This window comes from Copadichromis virginalis, linkage group LG14, assembly GCF_057382275.1.
Source record: "Copadichromis virginalis isolate Kocher_CV1m ecotype Utaka linkage group LG14, C_Virginalis_male_GT1.1, whole genome shotgun sequence".
NCBI lineage: Eukaryota > Metazoa > Chordata > Actinopteri > Cichliformes > Cichlidae > Copadichromis > Copadichromis virginalis.
In genome coordinates, this window is record NC_140631.1 from 33,809,651 (window position 1) to 33,835,762 (window position 26,112).

Genomic DNA, 26,112 nt, shown 5'->3' on the forward strand with positions numbered 1-26,112 from the left:
ATTTCATCATTTTATATTAGCTGTTTGTGTTTTTATGTAATCTCAGTTCAGTCTGTAAAATCAGCACAATAATATTATGAATTAAACATGAAAGAATTCATTTTTGCTGATTTAGTTTTTGTGTGCGTGATATTGTGACCTAACGTCTGTGCCCAATAATCAAATGTTCTCGTGCTTCTCTTAGTTTTATATAAAATATATTCCCCAATCGGACTTAACTCAATTCTTATACAGCTTGATAACAATAAAAGAAAAATGCTTAACCTTTGTTGACACATATTAGCAACTGTAGGTTTGCAATGTAAATTAAATGAAGTGAAAGTTAAAATGTGGCACAGTAGTTTAAAATACAGAACAATATCTCAATAGCTTATTTCTATCCATTTGCAATGTTTACATGGTCACAGCCCTGATTCTTTGCAAGCACTGGGTCTTGTTTTAAGCTGTGTAGTCTCAGTTGTCACTTTTGGTGTCTTAGTTACCACGGGGCCACCTGCTCTGTTCAGGTGTAATGCATAAGTGAGTATCAGGTGAGCTAGTGTAAGATCTGACTGATTAACGTCTGTTTGGAGGTCTCTTTGAAGAAATGTTTAACACTAAAATGTGCCTTTTACGTCACACCAACCTTTAAGATACAGGAATTAAAAAGAATGCCTTTGGGGAAAAAGGTTCGCTCTTCTTCAGCTTCGGGAAGATTAGAGACTCAACATGTACACAGGTAATCTGCTCTGTTATTGTTTACCCTGCCGCCACTGGAAATCACATTGCTTTTAAATGTCAGCTCTAACAGAGTTTAAATGTCTAGACAAGTGATAAAAGTTGAAGCCTTGCTTTATTCTCAGTCTTGGTTACAAAATGTTTGCTGTAGTCATGGGGCTTGTGTTGCCATCTGTGGTAGTACTTAGTAGTTATCCTGTAATGCAGGAAGCACTGTCACCTGGGAATCATAATCACATTCCTAGGATTAAACAGATCATATGCAACATCGCTAATGTTTCTTTTTCAAACATGTGAGAATTTTGATTCCTCTAATAAGTCCCTTCTTGTATAACTGAAGGTTAAACGTTACTTACCCATATATCAAATCCTCCAGCATCCTCTCAGAACTGAGTGGTTTAGAGGAGAGGACAAGAAACACATCTGGGCTGGGATATCGGGATGAGAAAGCAGATGATTCTTCAGTACCAAGACAACTGACTGACAGCGAGGATGGAAAAGAACAGCCTGACTGGTTGGTGAAAGAGCTGCTCAAACAGAGCAGACGGAGGCACTCTGTCACACTCGGAGATAATGAGAAAATCACGAGACAGCAATATTACCTCATCAATTCAACTTACAACCTCAAGGTAAAAATCTAAATATCAAGCTAAATGCGAAATGAAATGAGTGAATAAATGTTAACCAAACCATCTCTCCAAGAACAAAGTCCAGATGGGATAACATCATTATATATTTTCACCCCTTGCCCATGAGCTTTCTTTTCTAGAGTTGCTACATTTAGCCTGAAGATGTCACTAGAGTGCTGCAGTTCTGAACTTGACTTTACAGACCATGTTACAGATCTCGAAGAGCTTTTAAACTTGACTACAGCTGAAGCACATCCTACCAGTAGCAGCATGGATGTGAGCTAATGCCAAAAATGCCATTTTAAATCAAGTTGATGATCAATTTACTTGCTCCCTGACAGCACATCGGGCAGGACAATCTATCCCAGAGCCCAGGATGGCCATGTTTCAGGCCAAAGTAAAACAAACATTGTGGCTGAGCCAACTACTTAAAAGGTCCCCAGTAGATTCAAATTCAAGCTTTCAAGCTGACAAAAATGATAGAATTATGTGGGAGGCTGGTGCAAATGCAGCAGCTCAACTTTGTGGGTTTCAGTTGCAGATGTCAGTCAGACTCCTAGCTAATGTAATGAGCAGTGCGCCTTAACAGATTAGGCAGAAAAGGCTCAGGAGTTCAAAGTTATGCATCTCTTATAAAGGGATCTGCAAAGCAGTCGAGGTTATGTGAACATTTTTAGTCCTTCCATCACTCTGACTGATTAAACAATTATCTCCCCAGTTCAGGAGATACCGTGGGGAAACCTCAACCCTAGTTTCATCCTTGAGGAATTAGGCTGTTTATCCGTGTTATTTATTAATGATCGATCAAAGAGCTTCATGGATCAGGGACCAGTTGCTAGGAAACCATGGAAAATCTGAGGATAGGCCATTAACACAGAGAGCATGGCCTGCCATCCGGCCTTGTGGAAGCATCTTCGAGACATGACATTGCTGGTGGTGCCTGTGGTGACCATTACAGATAGTAATTATACTCTGAGGTTGAGCCCTAATCATATGTGCTGATAATGGTTCAGTGTAAAATAAATATATACATAAAAAAAAAAAATCCTTTTAATTTGCATTTTTAGCACTCAGATTTTAAGAACTGCTTAAATGGAGTGAAAAAAAATGGAAGTAGCATATTTGCCAATTACACTTAATTACTTGTTTTATTTTTCACCATGCTGATTTATTCTAATAATCCAGGTTGCCTTGCATAATAACTCACAATTCCCTCCTTCTGATTAAGATTGATGAGAAAATATCACTTGAGACCCTTGAGAAACTGAAACTAGCATTTGAGGTATTGTGTGATCTCTTCTGTTTTTTAAAAAAATGTATTGTCTGGTTATTCATTTCTGAAATGTGATTTAAATTGTTTTTTCTTGCAAAGGAATTTGAATCAGGTGGATTGAGATACATTGATGTGGCCAAATTTGGACCTATGATGAAGAAGTGTTTGGATTTACCTAATGCAGTAAGATAGCATCACACCTCTTTTTGCATCTCTGTCTCAGAATTTTTTTTAAAATCTGCCTCGTCTGTATTTCCCTTTATCTACAATTAAGGAAATTGCCTGAAGAATTTACCGTAGAAAAGTGTCAGTTCATTCTTCCACTCTTTAAATTTCACAGACCTACATGGAGATTCAAGGGTTATTTAAGAAGATTGATTATTTAGGCAAAGGGACGATTTCATGGGTGAGATTATTTATGTTTTTTTGTGAAGCATACACCCCTTCAAAACACTTTCCCATGTATGTAAACACCAGGATTATGCAATTTAAAAAAAAACAAAAGCTAGACAGCAGTAAAATTACTTTGGCTAGTGGGGATTTGTGAACCAAGTATAACTAATAATTATCAGAGTGCTCCTAGCCCTAGGTTGACTGTAAACTAATATATTCACCTTGTGCAGTAATAGTAATGTATCTTCCCTGGACATTGGATTATGACCTTTAATTTAATTGCAAAATTTTAGGTTAGTAAAGAAAAGGCTAAAAATAATTCCTTAAAGAACTGATACAATTGTAATAATAATAATATACAGAAGAACACTGGCTTTTCTAACACACAACATAATGTGATGCAGGGTGAGTTCTGCACATACATGCTGCAGCAGTATAAAGGGCAGGAGGAAACTGCAAGACGCAACAACCAGGTGGCCTTCATTCTGCCAGCCACCATGAATTCCTTTAATCACGGGATTCCTATCGTCAACATCCAGTCTACTCATGATGGCACCATCGTAACAGTGCGAGAAGACGGGTGTGCTTGCCACTGGAGTCCTGAACTTAAACCCCAGAAGACCAAACACCTGTTTGTATGTTTCAGCTTGTGCACATTTACCTGAATGCTTACTGTCAACACCATGATTACTTCCTGATGACTTTTTAAAGTCAACTTGTGGGGATAGGTTAATTGGATAATCCAAATTACCACTAGGTGTGAATGTGCGAGTGAATGTGAGTGCGAATGGTTGTCTGTCCCTGTGTGTTGGCCCTGCGACAGACTGGCGACCTGTCCAGGGTGTACCCTGCCTCTCGCCCTATGACAGCTGGGATAGGCTCCAGCGCCCCCCCCCCCCGCGACCCTGAAAAGGATAAGCGGAAGCGAATGGATGGATGGACTTTTTAAAGTCTGTTGCATTCAGCCTTGGGTTAAATAGTTCCTGTTGAACATTCTTTCAAACCAGCTTGTAAGTGTATATATTTTTAAAAAGACCAGTAAATTCCTAAAAGAGGCAGGTATTGTGACACTGTGGAAATAATTACTGATACTGGAATATGCAGCACATCAGCGACGAGGGCATTTAAATAAAAAAAATTTTTTTGAAAAGCATTTAAACCTTTAAAATTGTTCTAACGGTGATTGTAGCATATTCATATTATTTAGCTAACATAACAAACAGCAAACTCAGAACAGCAGGTCAATTGTCATTTCAGAGTGACCTTGAATTTTGTAAATATGAGTTTTTAATGTATTTGTTAATTTTCACAGAATGAAGATCCAACAAATACAAAGTCAAAATGGGCAAGTGACTTTGCTCTGATGAGCGAGTACAACAAGCTGATGATCGCGACAGGGTAATGAGAAGTGGTGAAATAAAATTTAGTCTCATTAACTACAGGTCCTGGGCTCTGCTAAGTTTGTTTATGTAGATATCTTTACTATTGTGCAGGGACAGAGAGCTCCAGCTTTATAACCTTTTCTCTCTGGAGCCTTATTGTCAGATCAGTGAACTAGAAACAATACCCCTGACAGTGGACTACAGGTGAGCAGCAATTCTTCACGCTAGCATCGTCTTATGATTACCTAAATGAATTCTTTACACGGTGTTTGTTTTTCTGCTCATAGCTACAATGGCCAGGATAAATGCTGTGTTCTGTATGGAGACTCTGAAGTAGGTCTTGTTATTAAAAGCTGATTGAATTATCAAACAAAAATCTGGCAGAGATCTAACTGCTTTGTCTCTCAGGGATGTGTGACTATTATTTTAATATCCTCTGCTGGAGATACCTTCAGGTAATGTTGCTTTTTCAAATACTTACACTCACTTAAATTCAAGTTTTGTTTCTGTATATATTATGAATGCATTTGAAGATATTTTTGTGACATATTTTTGTGACTTTAAGCAAAACATTTTGGCTATTCAAATTTAAGTATTACCTCTGATTTTCTCCACTACTGGATGATCAAAAAAAGCCTGGGAGAGGCATTAACCATTCATAGACAATCATATGTCAGTACTTCAGTATTAGTTTTTCTCCCAAATTGTGATCTTGCTTGATCAAAAAGAATTTGCAAGTTAAAAAGAAATACCTCAGAAGACAAGATATATTTAAAATGTGTTTGGTGATTCTGCATAATACACAGCAATTAAAAGTTTGGGATGCTCTACTGAGTAATATCACCCACTTTACAATAACTCCCACACCACTTCAGTTGCATGGTAACTGCAATACTGAGGCTATTATAAGATGGCTATTATGATTTGCTTTCTTGAGATTTTCTTTTTCTCTCTTTTTTTTTTAATTTATTTTAAAGTTAAGGTCAGTTTTTCATCCTCCACTGATTGTGGAATATGGATCATCAGTGGAGGATCCTCTACATACACTGTAAATCCAATTTACTGCTTCCTCTAGCACCGTCTAATTTTCAACGTTTATATATTTATAAAAGCCAAGTGAAGAAATTTTATCATCAGTCACTTTTGGTGCCAGCTGGTTTTTAACTCAGTGATTTTTATTAATTTATTTTGTTTTATTTTAATTATCATGCAGTTTAAAGGTAAGTTACCTTGATTTGATTCACTTTTTAACACTTTTGAGAGTTTATTTTTAGACTGTTTCACGGAGGATTAAAACATGTGTATTTTACTAGTAGTGTTACTACTGCTGTCATTTAATTCAAATTATAAAGCAACAATCTGTAAACGAGAATATGATAATCTGTAAACAAGAATGTAATAGAGAATATTAGTCAAATTGGCAACTTCATGTTGCTGGTTATTTTTATGTGATTTAAAATTATACCTCAGATTCTATGTGTCCCCTAATTATACATAACTTACATGAAGTTGCATCTCTGAATGTCTGATGGTTTTCAGGCATGACTGAACATCTCCACATCTCTTTTTATAGGTTATGGAATAAACTGCCAAAGACTGAAACTATACCTAACATATCAATTAACCATGCAGTTCTTTCTCCAAACCTGGCTTTTATTAGATGGAAGGTTCATCATGACTGGGTGACACAGGTGACGTTTTACCTTTCTGTGGTTATGCTCCATACAAAGAAATATATTGAGGTTTGGTCATGGTGTGATATTTGACATATATTATGAAATGAAAGTCCTAAAACAGAAACATTTCTTTCCCAATTTAGAATAAATATTTTCATAGTCTTCAGGTTGTTGTCTCCTCATCAAATGAAGAATCTTCTTCTCTTGTTATAGGTAATTTCTGTTCAGCTCTATTTCCGTCTTTCCTATATAATATGTTCAGTACAATACCAGAAAATCATACATTTATTGTTGTTACTTGGATGTACATATTTACTTGTCTGTTTTGGATGCATACACAGTGTCTGTAATGAGAGAACCAAATTGAAAATCACGCATCCTTAGGATGGTCGTTAAAAAATAGATTTAAAAAATCAACTCCTTTGTATTCTGCAGTGTTCAGTAATTAAACACAGTTTTGAACATTAGGTAGCCTGGATGGATAGCTGTGAGAAATGACTCATGATGACTCATCTATCACAAATTCACCAATCTATTCCCACCTGTCTGTGTGCGTGATCACCCCGCATGTGGGCATGTCCACTTGCAGACTTGGTCATTTATTCTGATAATGACTTACCGTTGGTGCAAAAGGAATGTTTTGATTGATGCTTGTACACAAAGCCTAAATAAAATGTGTATTGTCTATGTTTTATTTTGTTTTTTCCTTCTTGAGGCTGCCTGCTGCCTTTAACAGATGCTGAGCAACAGCTGAGTGAAATTAAAGAGACCTGTTATGAAGGTAAATCCAAGAAGATCCAGCTGAGTTGGACACCACAGGTCCGGGCATCGTGTGATCAGACTGTCTTTAGCATCTACAAAGGTGTCAGGACCTTTGACCTCTGTCAGAAGCACAGATTGCTGATTACTGGAGGCATGGATAAACTTATACGCCTGTGGAATCCACATTATTCTGGGTAAGGGACCTAGAGTCACTAGGATTTTGTTCTTTGAAGTATCATGTTTTTAAAAAACAATCATTTTTTCACCTGATTCAATTTCAATTTTAGAAAACCAACTGGTATTTTGAAAGGCCACTCTGCTCCTATCATCTCCATCCGCATCTCCTCAGAAGACAATCAAATCTTCTCTGTCTCAACAGACTGCACTGTGAAAGTGACTGATGACTCATTTTTATGTTTTACGTGTGATTTTATGTTTTCCAAATTATACAAATGATTTGTGAATCTTATTGTTGTACAGTCATCAAGCCCATGTGCATTTCTCCAACAGTATTAGAAAACTTGATATAAGGTTAACTTTGCCAGTTTAGTGCCACCATGTTCCAGTGGGGATACTTATACTTTTCTTTTTAGTCCACTACATTTTAAATTTGACAGTGAGTTTCAATTGTATCACATTACTTGATAGATGATTACAGATGAACCATAATAATAAGGATTCAGTGGTACAATATAATACTGATAGAAGCCTGTATATACGATCACGTCAAAAAGAAAGTTTCTATGCTGTTCTGTGAAACAGTAAGTGCCCCGTTAGTGTTGGCCTGGGCTGCTAATGAAGCACACTTGATTGACCGATCATCATTGAGTTTGCTGATTTGGAGCAATCATTGTGTGTTAATACAATGATCAATGTTCCCAGGAGTAGACAAATTCACCCCAACTTCAGACCATGCAATTCTCAGAGAAAGTAGAAAAACTCCTAAATCTATATCTCAGAAACTACAGGTCAGAGTTAGGATATGAAATGTTCACGACGGTACAATTATTTAAAAAAAACCAAAACAACAAAAAAAAAAGACCGTTCTTGTTGCTAGGAGAAAGCCTCTTCTTTCTACAAAGAACAGCAACATGGTTTAGGATTGCAAAGCTGCATTTTAACAAATCACAAGACATCTGAAATAATGTTCCTTGTACACACCAAACCAAAGTGGAGCTCTCTAGCCACAGTGAATGATGCTATGTTTGGCAAATATCAAACACAGCATATTAGAACAAACACCTCATGTGAACAGTCGAGCATGGTGGTGGAGGGGTGATGATTTAGGCTTGTATTGCACCAGACCTGGGCTCCTTACAGTCATAGAGTAAGCTATACATTTTGCTGTATACCAAAGTATTCTAGAGACAAATTTGAGGCCATCTGTCTCACAGCTGAAGCTTAAAGTGGATTATGCAGCAGGACGGTTATCCCAGACACATCAACAAATCTACAAAGAAAGTAATCAGGGTATCACAATGGCGAGTGGGCCAAAATTCCTGCACACCAATTTCTCACACACCAATATGAGAAGCTGATCAAGTAATACAGAAAATGATTACTTCAGGTTTTTGCTACTAAAAGTGAATCTGCGAACTATTGAACTCATAGTATTTAAATGTAAGATGTAAAAAATATTTTACTTTATTTTTCACATAAATGTATAACTCTAGTATACTTTATTCTCTCATAAGACATAATTTATACTGTGATTAAAAGGATAAACAGTAAACAGTGTGAGGTCTTTCACTGCTGTTCATCTGTTTACTTCAGATTTGGCATCTTCAGGATCAGTGTTGCCTGTTTACAGCAGACCCCAAAGCAAGCCGGATTCATGGTGATATTTCTGCATGCGCATATTCCCCTGCAATGAAGTCTCTGTATATTGCAGCGGACTGTATGACTATGCTCCCTCTGAAGTTAAGGTAGGATGTCATGCCTTTGAGCTCAGTTAGCGAGGGGATCCAATATGCTCTGAAGTTCAATACAGCTGTTGATTTTAAACTAAAATCCTACTTTCATTCTGAACATGAGATTTATAGGAGATTTATTTTTGCAGAGATGACTGTGTCTCCTTAATACTAATCTCGTTCTAGTCATTTCATTCATCTTCTTATCTTTTTCTTCTGTCAGGCAGCGGCTTCACCGCCACTTCACTGTTTCTCATAATGAGCCTGTTTTGTGCTGCGGTTACAGTAAGGAGTTTCGTCAGGTAGTCAGCTGCACTGAAGGATCTGTGAGTAAATTACTGCTTTGCAACATGTTAACCACCTTAGGAATTCTATTAATAATGATTCCAGTGTCTGTTAAAACACATACACCACCATCATATTAGATATTCTGAAAATCAAGTGTTTAATAAACCTGACCTGTTACTGGTTTTAGGTTGTGAGAGTCTGGGATTTTGACACTGGGTGTCAACTTTTTGAGTTTGGTGGCTCTCACGAACTGTCTTCTATCACTTGTTTGACATTTGATCCCAAAGGGAGAAGGTATGATACAATATTTAGTGTCACCTTTTATATAATATAATAAGCCACTACCTTATCATACTTATATTACATTGCCATAAGATGCCATTCTCACATCGTATGTTCTCGAGTCTGCAGACTCGTCACTGGTGGAAGAGATGGATCTTTAAAGATCTGGAACTTCAACAATGGTCTATGCCTGAAGACATTAAAGAAAGGCATGGGTTTCTTTTTTCTTTTTCTCTCTCAGAAAGTTTGAAACATTAAATTATCTGATCATTGAAAAGTTACTTTGAATTTTTTTTCTCCCTGTAGATGGTGAATGTCGTGAGGTGTGTGACTGCATCTTTCTCCAAGTCCACAGGAATTTGTGAGTAATGATGTGATATTTGGAAGTGTTTTTGGCTTAGAATAAATTTGAATCCATGCTGAGCTTGTGCAATTTATGTTTGAAGCTATGTGATGTCAGTGGGAAGGGACCGGAAGATTGACATTTACCCAGTGAGTACAAAAGAAATGAACGAATTCAAGGTATTATCTGTCAGTTGTATTTCAGAAATCCCCATCCAATTATTTCTTCTTTCCTCCATCCTTCCATCATGTTGCATCCTATTTGGATTTGTTTACACTGTTATTACCAGCTAACCTCCATTCTGAAATAGAAAATAAAGACGGTTCATATCACATATGCCCTTCTTAAAATTGTTTTATAAAACCAGACAAATGAAGGAGAAAAAATGATGCACATTTTTAATCCCATGTCTAATGACATGTTTTATCCTTAAAGGATGTTTTAAAGATGAAGGAAAAAAAGGTATTGCTAATATAAAAAATTCAAAATGCCTCCCTGTTTTTCTGATTAAGCGTCTGTACTTTGTCAGGACATACCTGAGGATCTTCATCATGTCCAGAGGCCACAGGCTTCATGGCAGGATGATCTGGTAATTACAAACACTACTACAAATATTCTTTTGACAACAACAAGTCTAACAACAGAAGCTCAAGTTAAAAACATTTTTAAAAAAGTGTTTAGTGCCCTCTGAGTGAGCTTGTGTTCCTTTGTGACATGTATTTTAGGTGAAGCTGATGTCAGCCAAAGCACAGGCTTTTGTACTAAATTGAAAAAAGGGCAAAGTGAGTCTAGTGGAACACATTAAAAAACTAGAGTTGTAGTCTATCTAGCTGAATCACAGATTATTATTATTGTGTCAGATTATCATTGTGAAGTCAGTGTGTTGTTTTAAATATACATTGGAGATTATACATCAATGCACATGATCATGAACATAATCTTATAATAACTGTTATAACCTGGTTGTATACAAAACATTGAATCACATTGACCATTAAAATGCTTTTCATACAACAATTGTAATGCATTCTCATAATGTGCCAGTGTAAATTCTTGGACTACCACAGCATTTTGCTGGTCATACGTTTGTGTGAAATTTTAAATGCGGAAAATTGACACAGTGTGGCATTGCTATATTTAAGGAAAAGAAAATAGCTACACCTACCTCTTGTATTTCTAGACAAGCTGAAGCCTGCATCTGATTTTTCAGTACCTACTTAGGTTTGTCTGTGTAATCAGAATGCTACACAACCCACCGTGGTGCATTTTATCCTTCCTGTCACAGAACAAATCATCTTTGTACATTATTTAGTAGGGGCTGCCGGGCCAGTCCTGACCATGCTTTGCCTCAGTCACTGTTGCACCTACAAACACTGAAAATAAAGCTTCCCTACTGCCCCTGTGTTCATATTATACAGACATATAAAGAATACCATAGTCTTATGAAAGTCCAAAGAATAATTTTTGCTGACTGGCTGAAAAGCTCAGAGGGAAAGATGGGTAACAAAGCTTCCCTGATCTCTGCCCTGCTGCGTAGCATTGCCTGCAGACAGATTTTAAACTCAAGCAGTGAAATATCCCTTCCCGCCAATGGCGTGTCCAGCGGGGTGGCCTGGGGGGGCACAGGCCACCCCCCAAACCAGACTGGCCACCCCAGGTGCCACCCCAAAGGCAAAACAATAAAATTCAATCAAATATCAAATGTCCGATTATGTTTTCACGGTGACGCTCAGATATCCGAGTGTAAGTGAATGCAGCATCGCTTCTGCGCTATGCGCATCACGTTAGCAAAGGTAGGAGAGCCAAGCACGAAAGATGGCACTGCAGGAAACAATTTTTCGGTGAAAGAAAATGAGGACAGAATAAATGTCCCGGTAAGTAATATCAAGTTTGTTGAGTTTAGTAAACTTCGGTGAAATTAGAATACCAAGGAAAAAAATAACACTTAAAGAATTATTGCAGCCGTGGAATATTTCAGACAGTATGCTACTGAGGGCAGCTAACATAAGAGTTATGAGTTATAAGTAGTGATGGGCAGATGAAGCCCCATGAAGCACTGAAGCTTTTCATCCAATTGGTTCACCCCAACGCGAAGCTTCATGAAGCTTCATTTGCTCTAGCAGGACACCTACTGGACGTAAAAATAATAGCTGGCATGAATTTGAAGAGTGTGGCATTTTGCACACAGCCTGTAAATGTCAACAACAAAAGGAGTGTGTAAAACATGTATATTGTAGTGATGGCAGTATACTGTGTATATTTATAGTGGCAGTATGGGAAATGATTATTTGGAAATGCTTGAAATGAAAACGATCATTTACTGTGAGGTGAGGTGTGGTTGGGGTGTGGACAGTAGTTGTGCTTTTGTAACGTTGAGGTATGGACAGCTACACACTGAGGCTTTGAGCCTCAGTCCTGCCTGTTCACATTTTATTCTGTAAAAACTAAATTTTCACTGCTTTTATGACCTTTTTAGTGGGGAGAACATAGCTAGGATTTAATGATTTAACAAATCTTTTGAATCCTTTGTCCTCCACAATGCTAAATGGCTGGGAGTCCTCAATCACCATGCTGACCAGGTCTTCATCTATTTGAGATTGTTCTCCTGAGGAAAGACAATAAAGATAAAGCACAAATATAAATATCACACACGTAACTTATAACAGTTGTATAATATTGTTATATCATTTAGTAACATTACTGCATCCTATATTATCATTGCATTTGATGGCTCACCTGGTCTTGCTCCACGATCGGTGTCCCCCTTATTCTCATGCAAAGCTCTGTAGTGCCTAAGCATGGATGAGGTGTTGCTGTTATATCCCAGCTCCCTGGCACATAGCAAACACTTCACCTTGTACAAAAGTCAAGACAGCTCAACATAAATTGTATTGCACCATCAGTATCATGAAAATACATCTTCTGTAGAAATTTACATACCTTGTTGGGAGGAATAAGATCAAAATGTTCCCACACAGGGGAGGACATCCTCCTCTTCTTAGCTGGCTCCATTCTCTCCTGACTTTCCTCACTCTCATAAACCTCCATACGGTCTCCAAACTCTCACTAACCGCAACTCTCCATCAAACACCCACATTTTTGAATGAAGTCTGAGGGGTTTATATCGCTGTCATATCTCGCGGCAAAGTTCGAACCACTTCATGAACCAGTCACGTGGTACAGCCGGGCAGCGAGGCTTCGGACGTCATCATTTTCAGCTCCTCCCATAAATGAAGCAAGCCTCGATACGCGCTTCGCGGAAACGCCCCCTCCATTACTCGACACACGCTCCGAAGCCTCGATACAGAACGTCCCATCACTAGTTATAAGATATAATCTAAGTCGTAACATTGCTGTATGGAGCTGCAGATTTGGTTGCAGGTTAACATAGCTGGACTGGCCATCGGGCATATCCCCAGTGACTTATTTTTTATTTTTTTTGTAATGGCATGAACAATGAGAGGTGGTGGATTGGCCAGATGCAGGTCGATGTGTAGCAATAACTCCGTTGTTTGGTGGTGGCTATGACGGGGCTTCCACAGAGGCAACAGGTGGATGAGGGAAGGGGAGGCAGGAGGAGAGACCCGAAGGAGCCACCAGTCCGAGTGTCAGGTGAACTGAACTTCAGGTAAGAAGTTATGACCTGCAGTCTATCTGGGTCAGATATAAACCAAGTTTAGGTGGAGTTTATTTTCATGTTGCTGACTTTTTACTGTCAGTTGCAATAACTCATACTGCGTTCTAGCCAGCTTGGAGTTTTTATACAGCTGGGTGGGTGCTATGATGTTACTGATAGTGAACTTTATTTTATTCATAAGGTTAGTAGAGTTGCCAACGGCTCCTTAAAAAAATGGAATGGTCCCTCATTCAGAGAAAATATTACGCGTTTCGTATTGAGCTGAGAAGAGACGCAGTTTGTCCCGAACTTTAGCTAGAATGGAAAAAAGACACAAAGCTGGAGTTATTCTGTCTTTATGCTGCACAGCTGCCTCTTCTCTCATTCTCTCCCCCTCCCTCTCCTGTTGCTACTTCAATCATGAAACTGATCAATGATCAGCTGATCAGCTTTTCTCTCTTGTTTGTTTATCGCCCACTTTGCGCCAGAAAGAGGAAACCAGCAGATATTGCGCTAAACAACAGCAGCACTTTTAAGCTTGATCAGCTGTTGTTAGAATGTATTTAATATTAATTTCTAGTATCAGCTGATGTTTGCTGGAGCCACAGCTGTAAAGCTGCTGGTCATGATGTCTGTTTAGATATGTGGTGAGAGGGAAACGTGAAGATGAAACCAGGAGATGTCCTTACTGAATCATCAGAGCTGAACAGGTGATGGAGAAACAGGTTTACCTTTTAGGTGACATGAATGAGTTGAAGTTATCAACTGTTTCTGAGAGATAAATAACACCAGGATCCTTTTTTATGTAGCTGACAGCTGGTAACTGTGCAGGGGCGGGTCTAGCAAAGTTTTGCCAGGGGGCCAGGTAGGGCATTAACAGGGAAAGGTGGGCACAAAGAAATACTTTTCTTTCTTATTCTCATTTAAAATACCTAGTTTTTATTAAATAATTATCTAAATCTTACAACCAAAGTTTTTATCTGACGTAAAATGTATAGAAATCATACATATACCAACAAGACTGTACATCACTGTCACAACAGCATTTGTTTTCATTCAAAGGCTTTATGGCTTTACTACCTGGTGGGTCGGTCTGTAGTAAAAATGCCCAATTTTTTTGTCCCAGTCCAGCCCTGCAGGTTAATACTGGCAGTGTCACCATGCCAGCTGACTGTATTTTATCATCAGCCAGTGTTGTTCTTTATCAATATTAGCAAAGTTTACCATAAGGCAGCATAGAAAGTATTTACTTGCTTTCAGGTTTTATTCAAATGTTAGTCTTTTCATTTGTTTCCCCACTTTTTTCCTGTTTCAAAATCAAACACCAGTTTGTGAGAAGATTATCTTCTTTTTTTAACAGGCAGATAAAGTTTTACATTGGAACTGGCTAATTTGTCAATTGTTTGTTACAAATGTTCGTATTTTAATTTTCAAAAATGTTTTTGCCCAAAACATATGTGCACTATATGTCAGTAAAAATACTATGCAAATATTGATGTCCTTGAATGCTGAGTAAACACTGACAAAGCACTGATTGTATCTCTTGTACTTTATCAACGCAGTATCTAAAAACTTTGCACCGTAGTGGTTAAAATCTCATTCTAATAAGAGTTAAAAGTGCATTTGGTTATTAGGTTTATAGGATTATTGAATTATGGTTAAGGGTTGGTAGAATTTTTTTTTTAAACATTATCTGCCAATTAAATCTGCCACCCTTCTCCAAATCTGTGCCCCTACCTGGCCCCCCCAACAAAAATTTTCTAGACACGCCACTGCTTCCCGCCTCACTCTCCTCTCCTCAGTTTTCCACCTTTACTCCTCTCATAAAATTGTCCTCATAAATGTCTGACAATACTTAATTATGCTGGCATTTTACTAATTTTATTCCATACACATCAGCGTCCTCACATCACTTCTTTGGGTCTTAGTTCCAGTGCAGCTGAACTCTAACCTGTCACCTATACTTGTATTTCATGGCACGCTCTGTTCCACACAATCTGAGATTCTGCTGAAATGATGTTTCTCTCACTGATTTAGTCCAGAATGCAGACCTTGAACACCAATATTACAGTGTCTTATAAGGTTTCTTATTATTTTGTGTATACATAAAATTATATCAAGAGTTTTATTAAAGAAAAAACACTTGTTATTGCAATACCACTAAAATGCAATCTTTTCTTAATGAAAAATCAGAAAAGATGTGTTCTTTTACCACCTTCTAGTGTATTAATAAACAAGGACTCTATGTTCTTATATAATGGCATTTGGAGACATATATGTAGTTATAAAATTCCGAAGTATGTTTTGTTCTATTATAAGACACAAAAGGAAAGCTCAACATAATCTCTTTTGATTGACCATCATATTTGGATATGATGAGACAACAAATTATGCTGCTTTGGACACTAAACATTTAATCGCCTCCGCAGACCAAGCGAATCCTGACTTCATTACCAGGTAAAACTGCCAAGTGCTCAGATTTCTTTCCATTTTTTTTGAAAGTGACTAGTGCTCTCAAAGCTGCGTAATCAACCCCCTCAAATATCAGCTCATAAATTACAGTTTTTGTTTCATCTGATCTCACCTGACTAATTTGGTGGAGTTATCTCTGACAGCGGGACACAGTTCTGCATACATGAGCTGCAGGAGAAAAACTGATTCTCATTAATGCCGTATGATTCATTGGATGAAGCAAGTCCCATGCCCTTCCATCTCTTTCATTATGCCTCATGGTTCCTTTCACCCTCAAAGACGCCCATTAACAGAGCAGAAAGGCTACATTACAGTGGCCAAGAAGAAAAGTGACCCCTTTGATTATCTACAGCGGGCTCTCTTGAAATTGTTTTTCATTAATGGCCTGGAGGAGGAAGATCAATGGGTTGTTTTATATGTACTGCTCTCCTCCCCATTACCCACTGAGCCTCCAGTTCAGTGTGAATTTTTCAGTTCCTCCAGATGGTCAGTGTTGTGTTGCATCTCATTAAACTTTAAAAACATGACCTAGTTCCGCTAAATATTTCACTTTGGCACGGAATATAATCCAAGTTCAAAATGCCATCTGCTTTTCCCGGTTAGTGGTGTATACAGTTACACATTGGCAGCATCACTCCTGTTGAGTGCAGTGAGAAATAGGCACATGAAGAACGAGATGAATCACTTTGTATCAGTGTGTGAAGTACAGCAGCAGGACTAATGTTTGGCTTGTCTGCTTGCTCAGGGGTTTGACATCAAATGAGTTGCTAATCCATGTGTGACATATTTGGCTTGAATATTTTAGGCAAAATCAAGACTTCAGTGAAAGCTCTTTGACATTCATATTAGGCCTGAAATAACTCAAAATATTCTCCATCCTGATTCCTCCCAGCTCTTTAATCCTTTGATTTTTCATTTCCTGTAAATTATTGCTTAACAGAAGTTGACCTTTCTGGCATTTACGTATTCCATGAGGTGCACAAACTTCTTGATCATTTCTAAGCTGATAAGATTCAGGAATTGTTTTGGCAATATTTACAAAGTATTCACAATAACGCAGAGTTAAATGAGAAGACTGATATATTGTTCAAATTGAGCTAGTTGTGTAATTTGTTTCCTTTTTTCTTCTTTTTTTAATATATGAAAGAACTGAGAAATGACATAAGTTAATCAAGCTAGCTCTTAGAGGTCCCGTATATGATTTGTATCAGTGTATATAGTACATGTGTAGGATTCATTGTTTAGTAAATGTGTTTAGTAATAAAAAATCAAGTGAAAAAAGGTTGGTTTCCAAAAGAAATAGTACTTATTCAGAAACATGTGCATGTATTCAAATTGTTATGTATTTAAGTAGTTATAAGCCGTTACTGTAATGTAGATAATGAAATACAATGAAATAACATATGTGTATGTGTATATAATCCCCATTAATAGTTCCATATCTATCTATCTATCTATCTATCTATCTATCTATCTATCTATCTATCTATCTATCTATCTATCTATCTATCTATCTATCTGTCTGTCTGTCTGTCTGTCTGTCTGTGTGTGTGTGTGTGTGTGTGTGTGTGTGTGTGTGTGTGTGTGTGTGTGTGTGTGTGTGTGTGTGTGTGTGTGTGTGTGTGTGTGTTATCAATCCCAAAAAAATAGAACATTGTTTTACTGATCGAACATAGTGTTGCAATCACTTTGACCTTCCGTTCAGTCTATTGCCCTTAAATGAAGTGTCAGAGGTGAAATGTGACATGATATTTTAAATTTTTATATAGTACTTGTTATATATGTTAACAATACCCCCCACGCACCCACCCCCATAAATATTAGATTAGATTAGATTAGATAGAACTTTATTAATCCCTCGGGTGGGTTCCTCTGGGAAATTCGATTTCCAAAAAAGCACAGCACCGACAGAAGTTACAGAGTTATACACACACACATATATATAAATACAGAGACAATATAAATAAAATATACGAAGGGGATAAATAGAATAAATAGGAATAAAAATAAAAATACAAGTGAATTGCACATTTCAAGTATTGAGTCTATTGCACTGTTGACTATTTACAAAAGTATTGCACAAAAGGTATTGCACAGTGAGGTGAAGAGGCACTACAGCTTAGTTGTTGCCCCCTCCTTTGTCCTCCTGTTTCCCCTCCCTCTCCCCTCCAGAGAGGAGTTAAACAGTTTGATGGCGTGTGGGACAAAGGAGTTTTTAAGTCTGTTAGTTCTTGTCTTTGGGAGAAGCAACCTGTCACTGAACAGACTCTTCTGGTTGTTTATGGCCGTGTGCAGAGGATGCCCAGCATTGTCCATAATGTCCATCAGTTTCTTTAATGTCCTTTTCTCTGCCACTGTCACCAGAGTGTCCAGCTTCATGCCGACCACAGAGCTAGCCCTCCTGATCAATTTCTCCAGCCTGGATGAGTCCCTCTTTGCTGTGCTGCTCCCCCAGCACACCACAGCATAGAAAAGTACTCCAGCAACCACCGACTGGTAAAACATCCTCAGGAGCTTCCTGCAGATGTTAAAAGACCTCAGCCTCCTGAGGAAGTACAGTCGGCTTTGGGCTTTTTTATACAGGTGCTCTGTGTTGCATGACCAGTCCAGTTTATTGTCCACCCACAGCCCGAGGTACTTGTACTTGTTGACCACCTCCACCTCCTCCCCCTCTATCTGAACCGGCAGTGGACCTGCTCTAGACCTCCCGAAGTCCACAACCAGTTCCTTAGTCTTTGAGGTGTTGAGTTGCAGGTGGTTTGTGTGACTCCATGCGACAAAGTTCCTCACCAGACTTCTGTACTCCTCTTCCTGATCATCCCAGATACACCCCATGATGGCTGTGTCGTCTGCAAACTTCTGAATGTGGCATAATTCAGAGTTGTAGCAGAAGTCAGAGGTGTACAGGGTGAAGAGAAGAGGGGACAGCACAGTTCCCTGTGGTGCTCCTGTGCGGCTGACCACTGTGTCAGACGTGATGTCCTTCAGCCTGACGTACTGTGGTCTGTCGGTGAGGTAGTCGGAGATCCAAGCCACCAGGCAGGGGTCCACCTCCATCCTGTTCAGTTTTTCCTGAAGCATACAGGGCCGGATGGTATTAAAGGCACTGGAAAAGTCAAGAAACAGGATCCTGACCGTGCCTTTTCCCCCATCCAGGTGTGAGTGGGCTCTGTGTAGGAGGTACAGGATGGCATCCTCCACTCCGACACCCGCCTTGTATGCAAACTGTAGTGGGTCCTGGGCATGTTGTACCTGTGGTCGGAGGAGGTTGAGGAAGAGCCGCTCTAGAGTCTTCATAAGATGTGACGTCAGTGCCACCGGTCGGAAGTCATTCAGCTCATTGGGCCGGTTCTTTTTGGGGACCGGGACGATGCAGGATGTCTTCCATAGGGCGGGCACTCTCCCCAGTCGCAGACTGAGGTTGAAGACTCGTTGTAGCGGCTCCCCAAGTTCAGCAGCACACGCCTTTAGCATCCTAGGACACACCTTGTCTGGGCCTGCTGCCTTTCTGGGGCGAAGCTTCCTCAGTTGTCTCCTGACCTGATCCACTGTGACACTGGGAGATGTTTGGGAAGAGGGGAGGGGGGGAGATGTCTTGCTGCTGAGAGAGGGATTGGAGGAGGGGGGTGTCATGGTGTCAGGAAGGGGGGAAGCGAGGGAGGTAGGAGAGTGGGGATTGGACTCTGTAGTGAAGGTGAGGGTGGGGGGGTTGTGGGCTGGTCAAACCTGTTGAAGAAGTTGTATATATATATATATATATAACCATAAGCTATGCATTTTACCTTGTGTAAAGATGGATAATTACTCTGAATCACTCAGACTGAACTGCAGTTTTGGGTTTAGGATTAACAAATTAATCTTTTTGCAATTGTACCAAGACTAACAGTTTGCCTCTCTACAGAAAAATGGCCATAAGGATGACATCCTTTGTATGGCACAGTGTCCCCCATCTTTTGTGGCCACTGGCAGCTCTGATGGCGAGATTATAGTGTGGAACGTGGATTCTGGACGTATACAGTGTCGGTTTGTTAGTCCCATTGTAGCTGAACAGCAAGATGTTAAAGGTGATTTTGGAGCTTCAAAGTGAAATTTAATGTGATCAAATCACTGCATTTGCCTCACATTTTCCCTCTCTCAATTAGGTCTGGATACGAGTGTTCCAAGCATAGTTTTCCTGAAGGATTCCTATTTAAAAGAGCTTTCCTCAACTACAGCTCTCCTGTCATCTGGGGCCGAAGGTCAGTGCTATAAACAGGTCTAATAAGCAAGACTGCACTTGTGCAACCTTACAGTGTCCTCCATTATAATGTTAATTATATATTTTTCTCTTCTTAAAGGCTGTGTAAATCTCTGGAATGTGCTCGGCAGAGGAAAGTTTGTTAGCAGCTTCAAAGCTGTAAGATCTTTTACTCTGCAATGTTTTCCTGTTTCCCTTTTGGCAATCAAGGAATACTTATTTTCTTTCTCTTATCGTTAAAACAGCTGAATAAAAATCAAGATAATATATAGTCTGCATGTTCTTTGCTTAGCTCTAGATTTTAAGAAACTCCCAGGTACATTCCTTGCAGCTAAGTAATGCAAAGCAGGGCCTCTTGCTTTGGGAGGTGGGTGAACATGAGGACATCCAAGCAGTTCTCCAACCTCCTCAAAGCTGAAATAAAATGCAATGTGTGCCTAAGCAATTCTGCTAAAGTCAGCCCAAATAACACAAGAAGCAGCACAAAAATATTAACACAAATGACCTGAAAAAATCTTCCGAATCAAAAGAGTTGTTGGCTTCACCTGTGTTTATTAACCAACCATCAATGGGTCGCATACTTGCAATTTTTTGTTAACAGTCAACACAGCTTTTATTCTATTATGTATATGTTATATTATTTGAAGAGGAACGTTATTCAGTGAAATGTAGGCTATTAAGTCCCTCGGTGGGGAAGGTAACATTTGGTCACGACGGGGGAGATAAGTGTTATTGTTTGATTTTGTTCCTTTTCTTCTGTTCATTTGAGCTGAAGAGATCCATTATCAAATAATGAATTTGAATAATCAGGGATCGGTTTGTACAGAAGTATTAAGTAAATTCCAATTTTTATTTTCATCTGCACTTTTCAGTCCAAATTTCAACAAAAGATAACAAAACTGGCCAAAGCAGAGAAGGATGTTCTGCTGTACATGGCTGACAGAATTGGTTACATCTATGTCTACAGCATGGAAAAGCTAGACCCTGAGAAGAAATCACTAAGAGGTTAGTATATTATTTTTTCTTTGATTTCTTCTTTTGTTTGGCAAATGGTGAAATTTAGATATTGTCTTTATCAGGACACTTTTTTTCCTTTATTCCTTTAGCTGAAACCTTTTGGCGTGCCCACACCAACACAGTTACTGGGTATGTAAAATACAGAAATAGAGCATAGCATTAATTCAGGTGGGTCACAAAATCAAGCTCAGTCTCAAGCCAGGCAGCTGACATCAGTGCCAGCCCACACGAACCACTCTCCTAGGATCCAATTCACACATTTCATATAGGACATGGTATTTAAGATGTTTTAGTCTGCTTTACTGTGTATCTGCAAACTGCTTTGCAACCCACCTCCAGGCCAGCTCCTCTTTTCATGCTGTGTCTGACTTAATCAGTGTCATATGTGTTATCACTGGTGCCTGCTCTTTTTGCTCAGAGGTCTTGCTGCTGCTCTCCCCAGCTCTGGCTTTATATGTATCCATTTGAAAGTGTAGGAAGGCACAGAAAAGAGCCATGCCATGAAATATAAATTACTACAGTTGGAAATGCCATCCCTTTTTTGACTATAGTGGACCTGACTGAATTAGACTCTTTGTGTGTTTAACTTTTAGTTAGTTGCATGCTTAAAATTCCTCATGGGTACATCCTTAGTGAATCCACTCATTCTCAGTCTGAGGTGTCAGCAGCAGCTGCAGCAGCAGCAGCAACAGAAACAGCTTACCGGTAACTTCCTGCTGCTGCAGTACATAAACAAAGTATAGAAGAGACTGCATGTGGGAAGGGCTTAAACGTACAATCAGTATAGGTGAGAAGCTGCCCACGATGCATCTGCCATCTTACGTACCAACAGGGTAGATGATTTAGTGTGTTCCTCCAGAAATGCCTTCTCCCATTTCATCTCATGTCTCTTTATTCTGCTCCAGCCTGCACATTGTTGACAATGATCAAGTGGTGCTTACCTCATCCACTGACTACACGGTGCGTCTTTGGAGTACACAAGGAGAATTCATAGGTAGGTGACATTTTGCACATGTCAATCCTCCTGTTCTAGACTTTATTAAACAAAACAGCATTAATGTTAATGAATTCAGTGTGAGAGACATGGCTCTACTGACCAACTGGAGGGGCCGGGGGTCAATTCTTTCTGTATTATGTATATGTTCTCTCAGCTTCAAATACCCATTAGGTATAATTTAAACTAGTAATTAAACAAGCAGTACCTGCTGTTTGGTTTCGTGCTGGTTTGTGTGGCAGCAACTGGAGCAGAAGAGCTGTAACAGTTTGGCTAGAATTGTAATTGCTTCTTTCCAAACCAGAAGAGGATGTTTAAACAAACCAGCTGGAAAACAGTAAAGTGGGAGCCTTCTGAAGCTGGAGTCCTTAGGAAAATGTGTTTGATATCAAGTTTTCATCACAGAGACATATAAATATCCTTCTAAAACTCAATTTGAGCCACCACTTTGAGCCAGATGCATTTTAATAAAGTTTCATCCACTGACTGAATTGCACAGAAAACTGAAAGCAAAATTCAAAAAAGAATTTCCCTTTTTTTTGTTATTTACAAGACAGCAAACCTCTTAGGTCTGCTGCCCAGTTGGATAGCGCTGCAGAAAAATGACTTTAAATGGATTCAGACATTGTGACATTTTAAGAAGCCGTAGTTTTGGCCATGTCACTTGTGTTCAGCACCACGCTGTGCAAACTGGTAAAATATCAAAACTGATCATTTAGTTCCCTCCCCACAGGCACCTTTGGGCAGGCTGAGAGCTGGAGCATTCACATTTCTTCATCTTGGATTCATCCTGGTGTCCCCTTTGAGGTTCTGACTGATCCACTGAGTATGCCAGATCATGAAATTTTGAATGTAAAAACAGGTCTATCTCATGCAATCAATCCCGACATGACTGAGGAGGATAGAGGGGAACTAAAGGTGAACTGCATTATTTCACAAAAACTTACCTGAGCTGTGCAAGATACAGTATCCGCCTTTTTCACTTCCCCTGCAAAAAGAAGAAGAAAAAAGATGCAAATTTTGCTGAAAGGAATAGAAGGCTGGGTGTTACAGAGTTATAACTATTCTTATGGCAAAGACTACTGTACATATGCAATGCAAGTCTTAACTCAGTCTAAGCTGAAAAAAGTGGGAGATTTAAATTTAGAGCAAGTGTGTCTTCTTTTGCATTTCAGACTTTGCGATGAAATTGTCAGGCATACTAACAAGCTATCGAACCACTCCGCTCTGAAATGCTTTGATGCTGTGGCGCCACCACACACCAGTGAACCACCTCACCTCTCCCTCGCTTCTATTGATCCTATCATAAGCAGCACTGATGAACTGAGTCAACTGAAAAAAAAAATGAAACTGTATTGGCCAGTATTGGGAAACTGGGTCATTGCAGCATCCAATACTTTTAAAGACAGAACATGGAAAATACAGTAGAATGAAATAATATCAAACAATTAGGCCTCATGTAATCATATACAGTTGACTCTCTCATCAGGAAAATCAAACCAAGTTCATTAAACCAACAAAGACAGCACGAGTTCACCCAAAAGGAGATTTATAAAATTTATGGAAGATGTGAAGCTGTTCATATTCAGGAGGACGCTAGGTCACCTGCTGTTACAAAAATTAGTTCTGCTCTCATTTCTATTTTGAAACACTTTTGATCTCATCGCTGACATAAAGCAAAGTAAGCAAGAAAAGTAGGAAGGAACACTGCTGAATTTTGACACTCATGACTTTAAACTGTTAAGATGACATTTTCTTCCGTGTCACTGAGTAAACTAATTTAGCTATTGATTTTTTCAAAAAATACCTTTGTGTTGAACAAACAGAAAAAGAAACATGCTAAATTTTATTTTTATAGCCTAGTCGAATATTAAGACAGCAAACCTCTTAGAAGGTCTGCTGCCCAAAGGATGATTATTTTTCAAATCTCTGTACTTTATAATTAGTATCTAAATTCATAAGAACAGATCCCACACACTCCTGTATTTTTCTGAGAGAAGTGACAAAGCAACAGGGAATGATCACCTGACATTTCTCTTTACAACATCTCATAGCTCATACTTTTAGGTACAACCTAAAACGTTACTGTTTTCACTTCCACTGTTTTTACTCTTACATCATGAATCAGTTACTCAGAGTCACCAAAATATAATTGGCTAGTAAATATTTAAATGTACGAGAGTATGCGAAAACATGAATTCATTAATATTATTCTTTATTCCTTTTGTTGTTTGGTTGAAAATTTGACATTATTGGGGAAAAACACAAATTCATAGGAAAAAAATGTGGTTTCAATGAGCAGAACTCTGGTTTGCACAATTTAATGAGATTTTTAACCAAAATATATGTATATGTATATGCAGATTTATATGTGCATTATTCATGATTATTATTATTTTTTTTTATCAGACTAACATACAGTACTGTGCAAAAGTCTTGATCCACCCCTTATTTTTTTATATTTTGGTTCCAAGAAGTCAGACTTTTGTAATTTTTTTAAAGTGGCCTTTAAAAAATAATAATAGTAATTCTCCAGGCTTTCCAAAGGTCGTTAAAAGACAGCACTGACTTATGAATCATTCAAGCATTAAAAAGTCACCCAGTGCAAGGGAAGAACCAGTGCCATAGCAAAGAACCAATTTTAATTGTATTTTAGGTGTTTAGTTAGCTGCCTGTCACAAAAACAAATAATTTGTTTTTGTTTTGAATGTAGAAAACAATTACACACTACTGTGCAAAAGTTTTAGGCAGGCGAGAAAAATGCTGTAAACAAAGAATGCTTCCAAAAATGGAAATGTTAATCAGTTATTTTCATTAATCAGCAAAGTGCACTGAATTAACAAAAGACAAATCTAAATCAAATCAATATGTGGTGTGACCAAACAGCATCAATTCTTCTAGGTACACTTGCACACAGTTTTTGAAGGAATTCGGCTCGTAGATTGTTCCAAACATCCCGGAGAACTGATCACAGATCTTCTGTGGATGAAGGCTTCCTTGCATCCTTCTCTCTTCATGTAATCCCAGACACAATCAATGATGTTGAGATCTGGGCTCTGTGGGGGCCATACCTGAAGTTAGTTCTTATATTTATATATATATATATATGGAGGTCAAGAAAGAGGTACTACAATGAGTGTCTACAACCATCTGTTTGGGCAGAATTGCAGCCAGTGTTGTTGGGAATCTTGTCAAAATTGATAGAATTGGGAACACAAAAAAGTGCCACTATGCAGTACCATCTGGAAAACATCTAGCTGACAATGACTTCATTTATCAGCGTAACAATAATCCCAAAGAAGAAATGCATACCTGGATAGAAAAACACATAATGGGCCTCTATCAGCCACGGGCTGATGTCCTCAGACTTCCAACCTTAACATTACTGAAGCAGTGTGGGATCATCTTGACAAAGAATGGAACAAAACAACCAACATCCAAAGAAGAGCTTTGAATGTCCTTCAAGAAGCCTGGAGAACTATTCATGAAGACTACTTACTTAAAGAAAGTACAGGAGAGCTTATCTAAGAGAGTTCAGGCGGTTTTGAAGAATAAAGGTTCAATATTGACTTTCAAGATCAATAGCACTGTATAAACATATACATCGTATGTCAGTGCATTTCAATAAATTACCCCATCCACAGTACTGTACATTGTCTTCTTAATAAAAGTCTGCTTTCAGATTTTTTATTCTTATCATTTAGAAATAAAGCATTGCAGTTTACATTAAATGCCCTTCTTTGTTTTTTCTGAGCACATGAAGGAGAAGGATCTATCTGATCCTTGAGTCTAAACAGGAGACACCTGCTTAAAGTATAACAAAGATGGAGACCTTTATCAGAATAAAGACAATGGCAAATTGAGGGAAAAAAACAAAACAAAACAGAAAGTATCTTTATGTTTTAGTGACTGTGGTAAAAAGATGTGTCTAATACATCCAAAACATTCCATGTGATTCACATCACATTTTCATACTTATTAAACCATTTAGTGACCCCTATAGATTGGAGTCTCATCATCCTGGAAGAGACCACTCATCGGGATGGAAATGTTTCATCACAGGATAAAGGCTAATCTCTCACAACCATTCTGTATTGATTTCCCTCTAAGGGGACAAGTGG

At 38.6% G+C, this 26,112-nt stretch overlaps 2 protein-coding genes across 2 annotated transcripts; one reads left to right on the forward strand and one right to left on the reverse strand.

The window, feature by feature from the left end:
- Positions 1–9,765: 9,765 nt before the first annotated feature.
- On the forward strand, positions 9,766–22,960 carry wdr95 (WD40 repeat domain 95). Its single transcript, XM_085478877.1, has 9 exons — positions 9,766–9,804; positions 10,185–10,244; positions 19,645–19,807; positions 19,886–19,981; positions 20,081–20,139; positions 20,853–20,985; positions 21,087–21,126; positions 21,903–21,991; positions 22,725–22,960. Exons 1-9 carry the CDS (start codon positions 9,766–9,768, stop codon positions 22,940–22,942), a joined length of 897 nt encoding a protein of 298 aa, XP_085335003.1. The 3' UTR covers positions 22,943–22,960.
- On the reverse strand, positions 12,072–12,945 carry LOC146694407 (uncharacterized). The gene is made up of 3 exons (XM_085478876.1): positions 12,596–12,945; positions 12,392–12,509; positions 12,072–12,260 (listed from the first exon to the last, which is right to left on the reverse strand). The coding sequence occupies exons 1-3, from the start codon at positions 12,701–12,703 to the stop codon at positions 12,100–12,102; spliced, it is 387 nt and encodes a 128-aa protein (XP_085335002.1). The 5' UTR covers positions 12,704–12,945; the 3' UTR covers positions 12,072–12,099.
- Positions 22,961–26,112: the final 3,152 nt, after the last annotated feature.

Excerpts from the sequence above, each read along its gene's own strand:
- wdr95 (XM_085478877.1), top strand. The coding sequence starts at position 9,766 with ATGTCAGTGGGAAGGGACCGGAAGATTGACATTTACCCA. Across the intron at positions 9,805-10,184 it reads GGAAGATTGACATTTACCCA|GACATACCTGAGGATCTTCA; the intron begins GTGAGTACAAAA and ends GTACTTTGTCAG. Across the intron at positions 20,986-21,086 it reads TGAGAAGAAATCACTAAGAG|CTGAAACCTTTTGGCGTGCC; the intron begins GTTAGTATATTA and ends TTATTCCTTTAG.
- LOC146694407 (XM_085478876.1), bottom strand. The coding sequence starts at position 12,703 with ATGGAGGTTTATGAGAGTGAGGAAAGTCAGGAGAGAATGGAGCCAGCT. Across the intron at positions 12,510-12,595 it reads ATCTTATTCCTCCCAACAAG|GTGAAGTGTTTGCTATGTGC; the intron begins GTATGTAAATTT and ends CTTTTGTACAAG. Across the intron at positions 12,261-12,391 it reads CGATCGTGGAGCAAGACCAG|GAGAACAATCTCAAATAGAT; the intron begins GTGAGCCATCAA and ends GTCTTTCCTCAG.